We start from the raw sequence: 18,683 nt of genomic DNA on the forward strand, positions 1-18,683 counted from the left end.
TTGGAATTTCTTTATTCATGGGACATTTAGAATGGTGCTATCCAAGATGGTAGCTACTAGCCCCTAGTCTAAGGAGCAAAATATATTCCATATTTTAAAAGATAGTGTGAACAACAACAAAAAGAATATCTATATATTTTTATATCGATTTAATATGAAGTCATATTTATCAAAACATTATTAAATTATTAATAAAATTAATTTCACCTATTTCTTTTATACCCTTCCTTCCTTCTTATTTATTTTCCTTTCTTATGGTGCTGGGATGATTAAATCGAAAACCTTGCACATGCTAGGCAAGGGCTCTACTACTAAATTATAGCCCCAGCTCCCCTCCTCCCCCCTTTTTTTTGTATTGGGGATTGAACTCAGAGACACTCAGCCACTGAGCCACATCCCCAGCCCTATTTGTATTTTATTTAGAGACAGGGTCTCACTGATTTGTTTAGCTCCTTGCTGTTGCTGAGGCTAGTCTTGAATCCATGATTCTACTGTCTCAGCCTCCTGAGCCGCTGGGATTATAGGTGTGCATCACCGCCTGGCAATCCCAGCCCTTTTTATAGTTTATTGTGAGATAGGGTCTAAACTGCCAAGGCTGGTCTTGAACTTGAAACCCTCTTGGCTCAGACTCCTAAGTAGTTGGAATTAAGTATGTATCACCTGGTTTGTCTCACCTGTTTTTTACACCCTTAAATGTGGCCAGTAGAAAATTTAACATTACACATAGTAATCACAGATCTATCCTGTATATAGATCTGTTCTAGAACATTCCCCACAAATATCAAGAACTTCTTATGTGAGGTGCCATAATATCACTGATCTGTGTGGCTGTCATACTCAAGACCATAATGCCCAACACATCATTTTCATAGCATATTTTACAATGCCCCCTTTACAATATTGAAATAATAGTCCCTGATAATATAATACGCACAGATAATTTTTAAAAATTCAATACAATTCCCTTATTGTAATATAAGTGAGAAATAAGAACCAATTTTTTAAAATAATTAAACAGTATGCACATCAGTATGTAAAAGCTCCAGTGTGACCAAGTGAAGAAGACAGTGAAGGTGTCACGTGTTTACACCTACAGGTAGAATCACTGTAAATATAACAGCTACAGTTGCAGGAGGAGGTAGACATATTATAATGAAAAATCAAATAGTACAAATGGTTCTGTAAATGATATGATTTTCCTAAATGTAGTAAATTCTAACAAAAAAGCAGAATCTTCTTTCACATTTCCTTGGTATCTATTAAGATCCTGCAAAAATCTTTTGTAATTTTAAAACAGAAGTTCTATGTTCAAATATTTAAAAACAAATCCTACATCAGTGGGACATAGGAAAGTCAGGCAGGAATTACAGTCAGTCTTGCTTTACAAAACTGTCCCAAATATTGTAAGACATCTATCTTCCCTTGGTGCACCCAATGTCCTGAAAATCAAAGAATCAACTCCAGTTTTTCAAAACTCCCTGGGCAGTGCTGAGAGAGCCACTGGATAGATGTATATTCCCACTTTTCAAAATGTCAACAAATACAGATTCCACATTGTCTTTCTTTTCTCCCAGAAAAAAAAAGTGATATTATCACGGAGTTCTCTCTTACCATCAATCCTATTTACTTTGATTCAGCTGATCATGTAGTAGTAGCTTTTAAATATGCTTATATATTATTTGACATTTCTCCTACAAAAGGTGATACTTAATTACTCATGCTTTGAATGTGAACCAGATTTGACAACTTTTTTTCTAGTAAACCGAATGTGGCAGAAGTGATATTGTATGGCTTCTAAGAGTAGGTAATAAAAGACATTGCAGCTTCCTCTCTGCTCTCTCCCTCTCCCACTTCCTCTCTTCTCAGATCACCAGCTCTAGGGGAAGCCCCATGTTATAAGGACACTCAGAGGCAGTAGTACAGAAAAGGCCACATGATTGTCAGCCATCAGCAAGAATTGAAGCCTCCTGCCAACATCCGCTCTGAAGACAGACCCTCCACCTTAGCCATGCCTTCAGTCAGTTGCACCTGGGCTGGCAACTTGACTGCCACTTGATGACAAACCACCTCACTAAGCTCTTTAGAATTCCTGACCACAGACACTGTGAGATTGGAAATGTTTGTTAGAGTGCCAAGTTTGAAGGTAATTTACTACATAGCAATAGATAAGTCATTATCATATTACATTTTAAAATGTCCTCTATTCTTGAAGGATGTAGTTATACCATCTTTTTCTATCCCAAATTATAAATTAGAGCACAAATCCTTTTCCTTTTATTTGTTTGCTAATTTTACACTTACAGCTACAATTTCTAAGTTTCAGTATTTTCTGGTCCTTTACTATATGAAAATTTCAACTGATTTAAGCTATTTCTTAGGACCTAACAAATTTTATAGTATCTATTTGCCTTCATTCTTAAAAGAAAGTTAACATGAAAAGCATTATCTTAAAATACCAGTCTAGAATATGGTCAAACTCCCTTTCTTTTATGCTGAATTGTTATTCATATTCATTTAGTCATTTATTCATAGGGATGTACTTGTGATGGGCACATGTAGACCCAGTATATGGAGATAAACATCTCATATTTAGTATGATGCTACTTATTAACACATTCTTCTTAAGGGAAACAAATCATTCTAACTGGCCAGTGCAGAGCATAGTTTTACTAATAATTCTGTTAACATTTCACCAAGTGAATCCAAGTGAACCCATACCAGTCTCTGAGGGACAAGACTGCAGATGTCCAACTGTTCGTGATCTTTACTTCCATTTATCCCTTTAAACTGTGCCCTTTATTTATTTCCTTAAACTGTTACTAGAACTTGCTGTTTTAAGCTCAACTCAGTGTGGAATGACAGGAGACAGTGAGGGAAAAGAGGGAGAGACAGTATTTAGAGACTCTGGTTCCTTTCTGTTCCCTTCAGCTTAAGGAATCCTCTTTCTTCCTCTTCATTAAATAAAAGGCTATTGGGGTTAGTGGCCAAGAGCAGACTCTAAAATTAAACTGCCTGAGTTAGGATGGTGAATAAAACCAATGGACAAAGTCACTCAGCAGTTAATGCAAACCTGAGCAATTATCCTATTCTTCATTATCCTACTGTTTTAGAAGTACCTTTAAAGACTGCTTTAAGTGAAACTGATGCATACAAGTGTGAACATGCATGAGTGTGTGTGTGTATGTGTGTGTGTGTGTGTGTGTGTGTGTGTGTGTGTGTGAGAGAGAGAGAGAGAGAGAGAGAGAGAGAATAAGAGAGGGAAAAATTATTGTTAGGTGTAAATTCCGTTGGGTTAATTCCTACAGATAACCAAAGATTGGTAAGAGGTGGGTGAGAACTTTATTCAGGCAAACTTGCTTTCACTTGTGTGAAGAAAATGTATGCTACTGAAGTACCAGGAGCAAGTATGATTATATCTAACATCATCTCCCATTTTCAAACATTTGCAAAGCATGTTCCTGTTGCGCTCTAGGGTTGAGTCAAGAAGTTGCAGCCATTAAAAAGCCCTCTGTCAAGGAGAAAATGTGATTAGACCAACCGCTTGCACTGACACTTAAAAATTAACTGCAAATCTGTTTGGGGCAACTAAGGCATTCCCTAAACACTTGCTGGTTGGGAATGTTGGCTTTCAAATCATTATTTTGTATCCCTTAAAGGTACATTTTAACTGTTTTAATATGTGAGGAACAGGCCTGCCAAATTGTGCTTATGGCTTTTTAACACAAGCAATTTACAAATGCAATGAAGCAGATAATAGGACACAAGATACCGAATTTGAAAATCTGTGTTGATGATTCTGCTGCTATAGACACATTTTGGAAGAGCCCTGTATGTAGTTGCCTGGATAAGAAAAAAACATTTTTAATCATTTCACAGGTGGCCTCTTCTACCCAATGATAAGTTAAGGGCCATGTCTTTGAACACAAATCAGTCCTTCTTATGCTAACAATGTTCCACTTAAAATCATCTAGAATGCATACATTCAGCAAAATACAACAAACAGTAAAAATTCTCACTCAATACTAAAAAATCTGTTCAAGCTATATTCAAAACTGTGTTTTCTTTTTAAAACACTTTCAAAACAAAAGGAAGTATAAGAATGTGATTTAATTTTTTTAAATGCTTATTAGTAAGGAATGCAAAAGGACATTTAATATTGACTCTAGTTATGTATGTAGAATATATTTTTCATTAAGAAAGTTTACTAGAACAATTTTCAAATAATGAAACTAAATTTTTAAAAAGTTTCTCACCTTTGATTGAATTTGCTAAAACAATGTTTTAAACTTTGCTAGTACAATGTTTCTAAATTGTGATCTGACGAGTAAGTTTATTTTAGTTCCAAAATAGACAAAAAGCCCAAGATTTCCTGTTACATATAGTCACTTTCCATCACCAAATTCCCCTTACAATAAATACTGGATTGCACTGCCAAACTCCTAAACTAGAAAAGCAGGAAGCCTGGTGAGGTAGGAATGGCTATTATAACAAAGACAAGGGAGAACATGCGTTGAGGAGGTGCTAGAGCAACCTTGTACACTGAAGGTTAGAAGTAAATTGGTCCAGACATCATGCAGAACCATGGGGAGGCTCCCCAAGAAACTACAATTAGAACTGCCAGCAATTCCACTTCTGGGTATACATTTGAAGGAAATGAAACAGTATCTTGAGATATCTGTACTCCCACATTCATTGCACTTTAAAATATCAAAGATATGTAAGAAACTTAAGTGTCAACAGATGAATGGATAAAGAAATTATGATATGTATATACATACTACACATCCACAAAAACACAATGGAATATTACTTGGTCTTTAAAAAGAAGGAAATTATATCATCTGTGACAATAGGGATGAACTTAAGAGACTTTTATTAAATGAATTAGGCCAGACACAAAAAGACAAAGACAAATTACAAAATGATCTTACTTACATGCAAAATCTTAAAAAAAAAAAAAGAAAAAGAAAGAAAGCCAAACTCATAGAAGCAGAAAACAGAATGATGGTCTCTGAGGTGGGAAAAATTGGATGATATTGGTCAAAGGGTATAAACTTTCAGGTACTAGATGAATAAATTCTAAAGATCTAATAATTAACGTGGTAAAAAACAGTAATGTTCTATATACTTGAAATGTACTAAAAGTAAATCTTAAGTGTTCTTAACCGCCCCATCCCCCCCAAACACAAAGGTAACTATGTTGGGATGAATATGCTAATTCATGAATGTATGTATAAATATGTATAATTATGCTGATAATTATACAAGATATGCTTTTATCAAATGCCATGCTGTACATCTTAAATACGTACAATATTTTGTCAACAAAGCTAGAAAAAACAGACTGAATAAAATAAAATTTAAAATTATATGTATTTATTAGTAAGAGAAATGTGTCACTGCCTTCTCTACAGAGATAATAAAAAAGTCCTCACGTTGTCTTTGTTCCAGTTACCAACTTGTGGTTTCTCCCTTCCTCATATTCCTTGGAATGGGGAAAGACCAATTTGCTTTCATGGAGGCAAGGGATAAGCCATCAACCCTTTGTCCTTGAAATTACAATTTAGAGAGATTGATCCTTAGTTAGGTTTGTTGACCAAAAAGAATAAAAATGTCTCCCGAAGGAACTTGCCACAAAGGGAGAGACCGTGCTGGCAATCTGGCTCAGGAGAAGTCCTAAGAAGGTAGTTCTGATAAAGCAAGGTACCATGAATGTGGCAGCTGTTCTGAAAATGGGGAGCAGTGGACAAGGCTATTCGAAGACTCAAAAGTCACAGTCTTGGATCCTAGTGTAGGAAGCCACTGGAGTAGTGGAAAGATTCAGATGAGCAGTGACTATTTAGTGGTACCAAGAGACACAACTGAAATGTCAGAGCGGCAGCACTGAGAGTCTCTCTCCTCACTAGAAAGTGGAAAAAAGACAGTTCTCTCCTGGGTGGCTGGGAACAGTTCAGGTCAGGGAAGAGAATGCTATGTTGGATTTTCTTAAAGAGTGCTGGAAAAATAGACAAGTGACTGCAGGGCTGCTCCATGATAATAAGCATGCACTTCAGCGCCAGAACTGAGAAGGTCAAGTGTGACCACACTGCATTGTGAAGTCCTTTGTTCATTCTCTGTTCCATTCTCTGAAGAATTTAGGCTGGATTACCTGGACCGCTTTCCTTCTCTACTTGGTTCTTTCAGACCTATTGTCTCCAAGTGAGCTGTAATGACATTCTCAGAATCCTTTGTACTGATCTATAAATTACCTGCACATCAAGGCTGTTTACTGGTCTGCTTTGGCTTGCTTCATTTCTCTAAGAGGGCAATAATCAAAAAAGCCTGACCAGATTAAAAGGGAGAGCAACACAAATCATACCTCGAGAGGGGAGGAATGGCAAAGAATTTACAGCATTGTGTTAAAACATACTCTATCCTCTGGCTGCAATATATATATATATTTTTTTTTACATTTTTTTTTCCAAACTAAATATCCTCTTCCAAGATCCCCAGAAGCCTCCTCCAATTACAGCATCAGGCTTGTGTGGGTGAGGCTCTTCTGGGGTTGGATCCTCTTGTAAGGATGGCCCGGTTAGCTAGATTGCTGAAGAAATTAGGTACTTTTCCTTCTGCCTATATCGCCACTGGCAAGAATCCTGCCAAACATTTCACCATCTCAAAGAAAAGTGCTCTTTCCCCTGCCTCCACTCACATTTTCTTCACTTTCCTTCAAACTTTCACTAACAACCTCCTCAAAATCCAATGGGCTTATGAAGACCTCTGGTCTCTAAATAATGCCTATGTTCTAGGTTTTACTAAGCCAGCACCCACTTCCAGATACCAAGTTTTGTTCTGCTTATCTATTGTTGCTCCTACAACCTAACAGGCTTAATATGCTTATATTTTGCTCATATTTTGGAATTTGGAGAAACTTAGCTCTCCCTTGGGGTCTCTCGTGCAGTCAGATGTTGACTGGGATTTCTTTCAATCATTTTCCAACTGGGCTGATTACCCCGGGGAACCCAGCTGAGTCTGTTGCCCAGGACCCCTACACATGGCTTCTCCATGGGCTTGTGCTTGTCACAGCATGATAACCGAGTTCTGGGCTTGTCTGCATTAACATTGTTGTTAACTTCCTATCTTCTCAACTAAGAGGGCTAATTACTCCTGGGAAATAGCGAAAAACAAAATCAGAACAAACTTTCAACTCCAACTTCAAGCAGCTCCTAAGTAAATGTAACAATGAACCAACCTGCTCAACTGGAAATCCATTTGGAAAGAAAATGAAATAAAAACTTATTGAATGTTAAAATCGGGCTATTATAGTACATAACATTGTACATACATAATGTTAGCACAAGGATAGCAAAAGAATAATTTGCATAATAAATATTCCTATTCTCTTTTTCTAGCTAGTACAGTAATTGAATAGCAGCCATCAGTGAAGTAGGACAAAAGAGGACTATTATCATAAATGTTAGCTTGATCTTTCAAGGAAATTTGATTACCTTCTACCCAGACTCCATCCACTGAGCAGAGGTTCTGCTTTTCATCAGTTTAATGCTAAGTGCCTTTTCTGTATTCAAATATTATTACCCTAGCTGACCATATTCCAAAGTACAAAGAACAGTTTCTTCTCACCAGATTTTGTGAGCCACATGGTTCTTCCATGGTAACATTTCTTATGGAAAAAAAAAAAAAAGATCATGGATAAAAGATAAGTCTATGAAAGTTCTGATCTAATAAAGATGGTAAAAGATGCCAAAATATTTGTGTCAATGACACTAGCTCAGTATCATCTTTCCTGAAGCGAAGGTATGTATTCTTTGATGTTAAAAATTCTCAGCACTTCTAGTAACATTTGCTAATTGTTTTCCTTCAAGTTTCTTTTAGATCAACATTGAACATAACTGAAGCTCACTTTTGGAATTAAGCCAATAAGGCTATTAGTAGCACACTATGAAGAACTTCCCTTGTGTGGTATGCTAGGAGGAATGAGGAATGGACATTTATTTAGTGACTTTTTTCAGTCACTTGTTTCAAGTAAAAGTATCAGGATTAATTTGGGGAGAGAATCATTAAATCATTATAGTATTAAATATAGATTTTCCTTGAGGGACATTTATCCTCTAATATCCTTATGTGAACTAAGATATTTACAAATTTGATCCAGAGATCTTTAACAAAAAGGTAGAGCCAACAGCAGGACCCCCGGAGAGCCAGGCCGACTGATTCAAGAGGCCTGCCCCACGGCTACAGAAGGCGTGGCGCCGCAGAGAAGTGATTAATTAGCAAGCAGGGAGATTAGTGACTGCCATTAGGTGGAATCCTGCCAGCCAAGCCTACACTGACCCTTGGGCTGAGTACAGGATTTCAGACGGGGAAGGAAGTGGTACAGGTACAGTCCCATCCCCCACAGTGGACACTCCACCGAGGCAGTCAGTGGCCACCATCTGGGAAAGCTGAAGTATACACCGCCAATCTCCGACAGATTGCAACATCAAAACAGGTGTGTGTCACTCAGCTCACCCCCCAGACATCCGGGAATTCGCATAAAATCTCTCCTAGGCTTTCCGGGGGAGGGACTATCAGAGTGAGCCTGCATAAAGACTAGGGGAAAACTAGAGACACCTGACCTTCAACCCCTCCTCCCAGCAGCAGCCAAAACAAAACCTGGCTAGCCAGCACTGGGGGAGGGGCAAGCAGAAAAAATCAAAGTGATAGATTTTGTGCCGGGGATCCCAATAGCCAACTGTGGGACCCTGGAGATCCAGGCTGACTGATTCGCGCAGCCTGCCCCGCGGCTACAGAAGGTGTGGTGCCACAGAGAAGCAATTAATTAGCAAGCAGGGAGATTAGTGACTGCAATTAGGTGGAATCCTGCCAGCCAAGCCCACACTGACCTCCCGGCTGAGTATGGGATTTCAGATGGGGAAGGAAGCGGTACAGTCCCATCCCCCAGTCAGCGGCCACCATCTTGGAAAGCTGAAGTATCCACCGCCACTCTCTGACAGATTGCAACAACAAAACAGGAGAAACCGGGGCTGGGGATGTGGCTCAAGCGGTAGCACGCTCGCCTGGCATGCGTGCGGCCCGGGTTCCATCCTCAGCACCACATACAAACAAAGATGTTGTGTCCGCCAAGAACTAAGAAATGAATATTGAAAATTCTCTCTCTCTCTCTCTCTCTCTCTCTCTCTCCTCTCTCACTCTCCTTACAAAAAAAAAAAAAAAAAAAAAAAAACAGGAGAAACCAAGACTAGCAGGAGAAACCAGGAGACTAGAGGCAAGACCTTCGCGAGTGGGCGGCTGGAAACCGCAGGCCCGCCGGCGACAGTACACCCACTGAGTAACTGGGCGGTAGGAGAACGCTGCCCGCAAGCGACTGATCACCGGCCAGTGGCCTGTGATACTGGGCGGCTGGAGACGGCCCGCCTACCGCAACCGGGAACTGAAACCAAACAGAGATAGTCCAATCACACACCCCCCATTAGGACACTCCAGCAAGGAGCCTGGGGCCCGCCATAGCAGAGTAGTGACATCACTGGAGCTCGGAAGTCGGAATTCCTTCCCAGGGGAATCCAAGTTAGCAGGCATAGTTTAACAACACAAAGGAGAGACATCAGAGAAATACAGAACCAAACAAAGCTATAGAAGATAGCAGAAACACGACAACCAAAAAGAGCCTGAAAGTAACGTGGACAACATGAGAAAACAAGGGAAAAAAGGAGTACAAACAATGCAAGACAACTTAATTCTACAGGAGGACATAGAAACATCAGAAGCAGGGATAGGGAAAGAACTCAAGGCATACCTAACTCAAATGAAAAGGAATATTAGAGAAGACGTGAGACAGCAAGTCCAAGAAATAAAAGTATATTTTGAAAATGAATTAAAGAAACAAATTCAAATGGCAAAGAACGAGCTCTACCAGGAGATAGAGATCTTAAAAAAAATCAAACAATAATCCTAGAATTGCAGGAAACTATAAACCAAATTAAAAATTCAAATGAGAATATTACAAATAGACTTGATCAAGTAGAAGTCAGAACATCAGATAATGAAGACAAGGTTTATCAACTTGAAAATAGTATAGTCAACACAGAAAAGATGCTTAAATCCCACGAGCAATCTATTCAAGAGATATGGGATGTCATAAAAAAACAAAATTTGAGAGTCATCGGGATAGAAGAAGGCACAGAGATTCAAACCAAAGGAATGGACAGCATATTAAATGAAAAAATTGTAGAAAACTTCCCAGAGATGAAAGATAGGATGGATTGCCAAATCCTGGAAGCCTACAGTACCCCAAACATTCAAAACCATAATAGACTAACTCCAAGACACATAATAATGAAGATAGCCAACATATAGAACAAGGAGAGAATATTAAAAGCTACGAGAGAAAAGAGGCAGATTACATTCAGGGGTAAACCAATTAGGTTAACGACTGATTTCTCATCACAGACTTTGAAAGCGAGAAGATCCTGGAACAATGTATTTCAAACACTGAAAAATAATGGGTTCCAACCAAGAATACTGTATCCAGCAAAATTGAGCTTCAGATTTGACAACGAAATTAAAATCTTTCATGATAAACAAAAGCTAAAAGAATTTGCAGCAAGAAAACCAGCACTGCAAAGTATTTTGAGCAAAATACTACAAGAAGAGAAATTGAAAAATAGTGCCCAAAACCAATAGCAGGAGGTATCTCAGTAAAGGGGGAGGAAAATAACCAAAAAGTAAAACTAGCCAAACTAAAATAAATAAATAAAGAAGCATGACTGGAAGTACAAATCATATCTCAATTGTAACCTTAAATGTTAATGGCCTAAACTCACCAATCAAGAGACATAGGCTAGTAACCTGTATCAAAAAAACAAATCCAACAATATGCTGCCTTCAGGAGACTCATATGATAGGAAAAGACATACACAGACTGAAGGTAAAAGGTTGGGAAAAATCATACCACTCACATGGCCCTCGGAAGCAAGCAGGAGTGGCCATACTCATATCGAATAAAATCAACTTCAAACCTAAGTTAATCAAGAAGGATAAAGAAGGGCACTATATACTGTTAAAAGGAACCATCCACCAACAAGACATAACAATTATCAATGTGTATGCACCAAACAATGGAGCTGCAACATTCATAAAACAAACCCTCCTCAAGTTCAAGAGTCAAATAGACCACAACACAATAATTATGGATGACTTCAACGCACTGCTTTCGCCATTAGACAGATCCTCTAGACAAAAACTGAATAAAGAAACTATAGAACTCAACAGCACAATCAACAACCTAGACTTAACCGACATATATAGAATATATCAACCATCATCAAGTGGATACACGTTCTTCTCAGCAGCACATGGATCCTACTCAAAGATAGACCATATATTATGCCATAAGGCAACTCTTAGTAAATATAAAGGCATGGAGATAATACCATGCAGCATATCTGACCATAATGGAATGAAATTGGAAATCAATGATAAAAGAAGGAAGGAAAAACCCTACACCACATGGAAATTGAACAATATGTTATTGAATGATCAATGGGTTACAGAAGACATAAAGGAGGAGATGAAAAAATTCTTAGAGTCAAATGATAATACAGACACAACATACCGGAATCTATGGGACACAATGAAAGCAGTTTTAAGAGGGAAATTCATTTCTTGGAGTTCTTTCCTCAAAAAAAGAAAAAAAAAAACAACAAATTAATGAACTCACACTACGCCTCAAAAATCTAGAAAAGGAAGAGCAAAACAACAGCAAATGTAGTAGAAGACAAGAAATAATTAAAATTAGAGCAGAAATCAACGAAATTGAAACAAAAAAAACATTGAAAAAATAGATAAAACTAAAAGTTGGTTCTTTGAAAAAATAAATAAGATAGACAAGCCCTTAGCCATACTAACGAAAAGAAGAAGAGAGAGAATTCAAATTACTAACATACGGGATGAAAAAGGCAATATCACAACAGACACTAAAGAAATACAGAAGATAATTAGAAAGTATTTTGAAACCCTATATTCCAATAAAATAGAAGATAGTGAAGATATCGATAAATTTCTTAAGGCATATGATTTGCCCAGATTGAGTCAGGAAGACACACACAATTTAAACAGACCAATAACAAAGGAAGAAATTGAAGAAGCCATCAAAAGACTACCAACCAAGAAAAGCCCTGGACCGGATGGGTATACAGTGGAGTTCTACAAAACCTTCAAAGAAGAATTAATACCAATACTTTTCAAGCTATTTCAAGAAATAGAAAAAGAAGGAGCTCTTCCAAATTCATTCTATGAGGCCAATATCACTCTGATCCCAAAACCAGACAAAGATACTTGAAAGAAAGAAAACTACAGACCAATATCTCTAATGAACTTGGATGCAAAAATTCTCAATAAAATTCTGGCGAATCGAATACAAAAACATATCAGAAAACTTGTGCACCATGATCAAGTAGGATTCATCCCTGGGATGCAAGGCTGGTTCAATATACGGAAATCAATAAATGCTATTCACCACATCAATAGACTTAAAGACAAGAACCATATGATCATCTCGATAGATACAGAAAAAGCATTTGACAAAGTACAGCATCCCTTTATGTTCAAAACACTAGAAAAACTAGGGATAACAGGAACTTACCTCAACACTGTAAAAGCTATTTTGCTAAACCTCAGGCTAGCATCATCCTAAATGAGAAAAACTGAAGGCATTCCCTCTAAAATCTGGAACAAGACAGGGGTGCCCTCTATCACCACTTCTATTCAATTTAGTTAGCAATTAGACAAACAAAAGAAATTAAAGGCATAAAAATAGGAAAAGAAGAAATTAAATTATCACTATTTGCGGATGACATGATAATATACTTAACAGACCCAAAAGGGTCTACAAAGAAGCTGCTAGAGTTAATAAATGAATTCAGCAAAGTGGCAGGTTATAAAATCAACACGCATAAATCAAAGGCATTCCTGTATATCAGCAACAAAACCTCTGAAATGGAAATAAGGAAAACCACTCCATTCACAATATCCTCAAAGAAAATAAGATACTTGGGAATCAACCTAACAAAAGAGGTGAAAGATTTATACAATGAAAACTACAGAACCCTAAAGAGAGAGATAGAAGAAGATCTCAGAAGATGGAAAAATGTACCCTGTTCATGGATAGGTAGAACTAACATCATCAAAATGGCGATATTATCCAAAGTTCTCTACAGGTTTAATGTGATTCCAATCAAAATCCCAACAGCATTTCTTGTAGAAATAGATAAAGCAATCATGAAATTCATATGGAAAAACAAAAGACCAGAATAGCAAAAGCAATTCTAAGCAGGAAGTGTGAATCTGGAGGTATAGCGATACCAGAGTTCAAACTGTACTACAAAGCAATAGTAACAAAAACAGCATGGTACTGGTACCAAAATAGGCAGGTGGACCAATGGTACAGAATAGAGGACACAGAGACTAATCCACAAAGTTATAACTATCTTATATTTGATAAAGGGGCTAAAAACATGCAATGGAGGAAGGATAGCATCTTCAACAAATGGTGCTGGGAAAATTGGAAATCCATATGCAACAAAATGAAATTGAATCCCATTATCTCGCCAGCCACAAAAGTTAACTCAAAATGGATCAAGGAGCTAGATATCAAATCAGAGACACTGCGTCTGATAGAAGAAAAAGTTGGCTACGATCTACATATTGTGGGGTCGGGCTCCAAATTCCTTAATAGGACTCCCATAGCCCAAGAGTTAACAACAAGAATAAACAAATGGGACTTACTTAAACTAAAAAGTTTTTTCTCAGCAAGAGAAACAATAAAAGAGATAAATAGAGAGCCTACATCCTGGGAACAAATTTTTACCCCTCACACATCAGATGGAGCCCTAATATCCAGAATGTACAAAGAACTCAAAAAATTAAACAATAAGATAACAAATAATCCAATCAACAAATGGGCCAAGGACCTGAACAGACATTTCTCAGAGGAGGACATACAATCAATCAACAAGTACATGAAAAAATGCTCACCATCTCTAGCAATCAGAGAAATGCAAATCAAAACCACCCTAAGATACCATCTCACTCCAGTAAGATTGGCAGCCATTATGAAGTCAAACAACAATAAGTGTTGGCGAGGATGTGGGGAAAAGGGTACACTTGTACACTGCTGGTGGGACTGTAAATTGGTGAGGCCAATTTGGAAAGCAGTATGGAGATTCCTGGGAAAGCTGGGAATAGATCCACCATTTGACCCTTCTCGGACTATTCCCTGAGGACCTTAAAAAAGCGCACTATAGGGATACGGCCACATCAATGATTATAGCGGCACAATTCACAATAGCTAGACTGTGGAACCAACCTAGATGCCCTTCAATAGATGAATGGATAAAAAAAATGTGGCATCTATATACAATGGAGTATTATGCAGCACTAAGAAATGACAAAATCATAGAATTTGCAGGGAAATGGATGGCATTAGAGCAGATTATGCTAAGTGAAGCTAGCCAAGCCCTAAAAAACAAATACCAAATGTCTTCTTTGATATAAAGAGAGCTACTAAGAACAGAACAGGAAGGAAGAGCATGAGGAAAAGACTAACAGTTAACAAAGACGAATGGGGGGAGAGAAAGAGAGAGAGAGGGGAAAGGATATGGAAATGGTAGGAGACCTTCAATGATACACAAAAGAATAAAAGGTTATGATGGGCAAGGGGGAGGGGGAAAAAAAGGGAGAGAATTGAACAACAGCAGAGGAGGCAGAGAGGGAAGATGGGAGGGGAGGGGAGGGGGGATAGTAGGGGATAGGAAAGATAGCAGAATACAACAGTCACTAATATGCCATTATGTAAAAATGTGAGTATGTAACAGATGTGATTCTGCAATCTGTATTGGGGGTAGAAATGGGAGTTCAAAACCCAATGGAGTCAAATGTATGAAAGATGATTTATCAAGAGCTCTGTAATGTTTTGAACAATCAATAAAAAAAGGTAAATATTTTGTGTTGCTCCAGAGTGAATGATGACACACCCTCCCCTCTTTGCGTCTGTAGGAGAGTGGCAGTGGCTTTTCCAGTTCCATATAAGAACAAAAGGCATTCCTTTGTGAATTACATCCAGCTGGCTTTGAGATATGTAGGAGATACTTATCTGATTATGGAATAAGGTCTCCTAATGGAAAGAATCTGGTCACAGGATGAGGTCTCTGTGAAGTTCTTACGTGCATTCAAACTTAATAACCAAAATTACGGGTTTCAAGAGAAACAATATAGTAAATTACATTTAAAAGAAATTTATTAAAATTCAGAATATATTACTTATACATTGGTAGCAAACAAATTACTACCTACTACTATAATACAGCCTTATTAGTGTAGATGGATATTATTTCAGTTTGCTCCTCACAAATTTGCTTTGAAAGGCAGTCAGTGTTTTTATATTCCCAGTGAGAAAACTTAGGTTAGAATAATCAGCCCAAAGCCACCAAATAATATGGGGAAACTCTAGGTCTGCCTGATGCCAAATCTTCCTTCTTCTACAATAAATTTCAACTCTTTTACAAAAAATAAAAACCAACAAAGTCATAGACAAGAAAGATGTGCCCCAAAATTAGAGGAGCTAAAATTCTACTTGCTGTAGAAAGGAAATTCACTTTATTACAATATGCAACTTATAGATTACACATTGTTCTATATGTACATTAAAATTTAGATGTTAAAATACTTAAGAAAGAACAAAGGGATGTTCTGAAGGCTATACAGGAGTATATTCTACTCCCTTATCCTATTTTCCTGCCTTAATTTTTTGAATTTTCCAATTCTGTATAGTTTTTTTTCTTCATGATAATATGGAGACCATCTTTTATAAGTTATTTTTAATGGCTGTTCTCAAAGTGCTTCTCTTTTTATAATAAAAAATTGAAGATCAGGGAAAAGAATTTTGACTTGTTCTTGAGGTAGCACACAAATTTCTGCTAATATATTCTATCCATATTAACTTCATGCCATTAATTATTTGTGCTACAATATCTGACTTTCACAGCTCTCATCCTAACAGCCTATTACATTTTCCTAAGTTGACATCTAAATGATAAGACATGTCTCAGAGGAAAAATGTATATATCACACTTACATACAATGGTGAAGCCTTTTTACAGAATATATCCACACTAGTTCACTCGATAGATTTAAAAACAAATCCATGGGAAAAAAAACCCTCTGTATTTATCCTCTATATTTTCACTTCCTAGAAAAATCTTTAACCTAATAGTAACTAACAAGACATCTCTTTCTGGAGATGAGAACGGACCTCATTCAATGTCAATGAGTTATATGTTGAAATAGTTAATAATTGTACTTCTTTATAATTTTCTCATAAAAAGAGAGGGTTTATATATTAAATAAACTGATCGAGGCCCTGGTTTTTATTAGTAAATAGCAACATTAATATAATCAACTGTTTGATAGAATTTCAAAAGTACAAATATTGAAAAGAGGAATTACTAGTTTCTTTTTTTCTTTACAACTGTATTTACTAGAGTAACTTTGGTTTGCATTTGACTAGACTGCTTTGTTCATTTTGTACTATGTCTGCTGCTCTGTGAGTCCTGATCAATAACAGAGTTTCTTCCAGAAAACAAAACAGAAGAAAACAAAAGAAGGCTTTCGGGAGAAAAATAACTTAATTTTAAAATGTGAAATTGACTTAGTTTTTCCATTATCAAGTGTTAAACACCATCTAAAGCTGTATTTACTCACCCACAAGTCCTACAACAATGTAGCCCATAATAAACAGTAGGAAGATTATGCAGCACAGAACATCTGTAAAATTCCTAAAGACAAAAAGGAATAAAGAATTAAAAGAAGTCCCAAATGATTTGTTTACTGCACAAAAATATAAATAAAAGGTATAATAATAGTGATATGCCATTTTACATGCAAAAATTCTGTCAGTTAGACAAGATGCATTTTTGTAATCAAAAATATTAGTAACATGGTTCCACAGTTGAAGAAGCTCCCTCAGACTTCTTAGCACTCCTTCTCTTTTAGTTCCTTATTTGTAAAATATTTTTAGAGTTCGAAACACACCAACATCAAGTAGTTCTTCTTCTTAAATTTGAAAACGTAATTTAAGCTTCTTTATTGGATGGTTTTCCTCTTCGTGTCTTTCCAACATGTAGTGTAAATTTATTGGCCATTTTTTTATCCCTACTTTCTTTATCTTCTTTCTATATACAAATTTTAATGGTACTCTTGTTAAAGAAATATTGACTATATTACTAGCTTTAAGGAATAGAGTTATAACTATTCTAACAAAAATGTATATAAAGCATTAAAAATGTTTCCAAACTTTCCATTTTCCAGATCTTCTAAAAACTAGATATTGTGTCAAATTAGGTTCAGAGCAAATTCAACTTAGAGAGACTAAGTGATTTGGTAAAGGTCACATCCAGCAAATACTCAAGGTTTTCAACTGAAGTATTTCCTGTCCCAATATTGCACTTCATTTAGAGTAAAGTGTTTTGGAAGGTCAAAGCTATGTCAAAGCTGTGAATGTGAACAATATTGTCATTCTTTAGTTGAAACTTAATGACAAACCTGTTAGTAAAGAAAAAGATTGCCCCTTTTGACAGGATTAAAGGTTGCACATGAAAAATTTCATAGCAAAACACTCTAGTTATTGAGGGCAAATGGATACTCTGATCTTTCAGCAAAAGCAGGTGAAGTTCACACCATTTCTAGTGGCAGCAATAGTATAGCATCAGGCAGACCTAGAGTTTTCCCATATTATTTGGTGGCTTTGGCTGATTATCTAATCTAAGTTTTCTCACTGGGAATATAAAAACACTGCCTGCCTTTCAAAGCAAATTTATGAGGAGCAAACTGAAATAATATCCAGCTACACTAATAATGCTGTATTATAGCAGTAGTAATGAATGATAATTGTACAGTAATAGACATGGTACTACTTACACTGATAAAGTCCTGTTATATCTTTTTGCTTTAATATACATAACTTTGTGAGTTTCCTAAGAATGATTTTGGTTGCCAGAAGTAATAATTGTGAGTTAACATACTTAAGAAGCATGAGAGGTAGTTATGAAGGCAGGTAAATATATAGGTCTCTAATGCCTAAACTTTTAAACCTACTAGTTATGTCAATATGATTAAAATTTTCTGTTAAGATTCAAAATAGCTATGTCCGAAAATAATTGCACCCATTCCCATAATGCTTTATAGGAAATGAATCTTTCATAAAGTTAACTGTGTCCAGTCCAGAAAACAATTATCATTTGTTTAAATTCAATTTTAACCTAGAGATTTTAAAATTCCATTTGTATTTCAGAATTATGAGAATGATAAAAAGAGAAGAAAACAGGCACTCTATTTTTCTTTAACAACCCTTGAAAGCAAAATCCTGCTTAGGTGTGAGCAGAGATCTGTTTAATGTGCATTCTGACACATCCTTTTCAAGATCAGGGTCTCATCCTACCAGCACCATTGTTAAGTAGCCAACACCTAATAGGAAATACCTCTAGGCAACAGCACAAAGAAGGAGCTGGAGTGCTTTAATTAGAAATCTTGAAGATTTCAATGCCCTGGTGTGTGATCATAATTATCAAGAAGAGGAAGATAGGGATGTGATTGGCCGCAAAGCCAGATCTACCCACCAACTGGCATTAGGT

The 18,683-nt window shown here is 36.8% G+C and overlaps 1 protein-coding gene across 8 annotated transcripts in view; it reads right to left on the reverse strand.

Annotated features, from left to right (window-relative positions):
• Slc44a5 (solute carrier family 44 member 5) overlaps positions 1 to 18,683 on the reverse strand; it is a 339,417-nt gene that overhangs the window by 59,575 nt on the left and 261,159 nt on the right. For 3 of the 8 annotated variants that reach the window (XM_078026507.1, XM_078026506.1, XM_078026505.1), the window contains one exon: positions 16,756 to 16,829. The exons of the other annotated variants lie outside the window; for them this stretch is intronic. In XM_078026507.1, coding sequence (XP_077882633.1) covers positions 16,756 to 16,829 — 74 coding nt within the window. The remainder of the gene's footprint in view (positions 1 to 16,755; positions 16,830 to 18,683) is intronic. 8 annotated transcript variants of the gene reach the window in all.

Source organism: Ictidomys tridecemlineatus, chromosome 11, assembly GCF_052094955.1.
Source record: "Ictidomys tridecemlineatus isolate mIctTri1 chromosome 11, mIctTri1.hap1, whole genome shotgun sequence".
Taxonomy (NCBI): Eukaryota; Metazoa; Chordata; class Mammalia; order Rodentia; family Sciuridae; genus Ictidomys; species Ictidomys tridecemlineatus.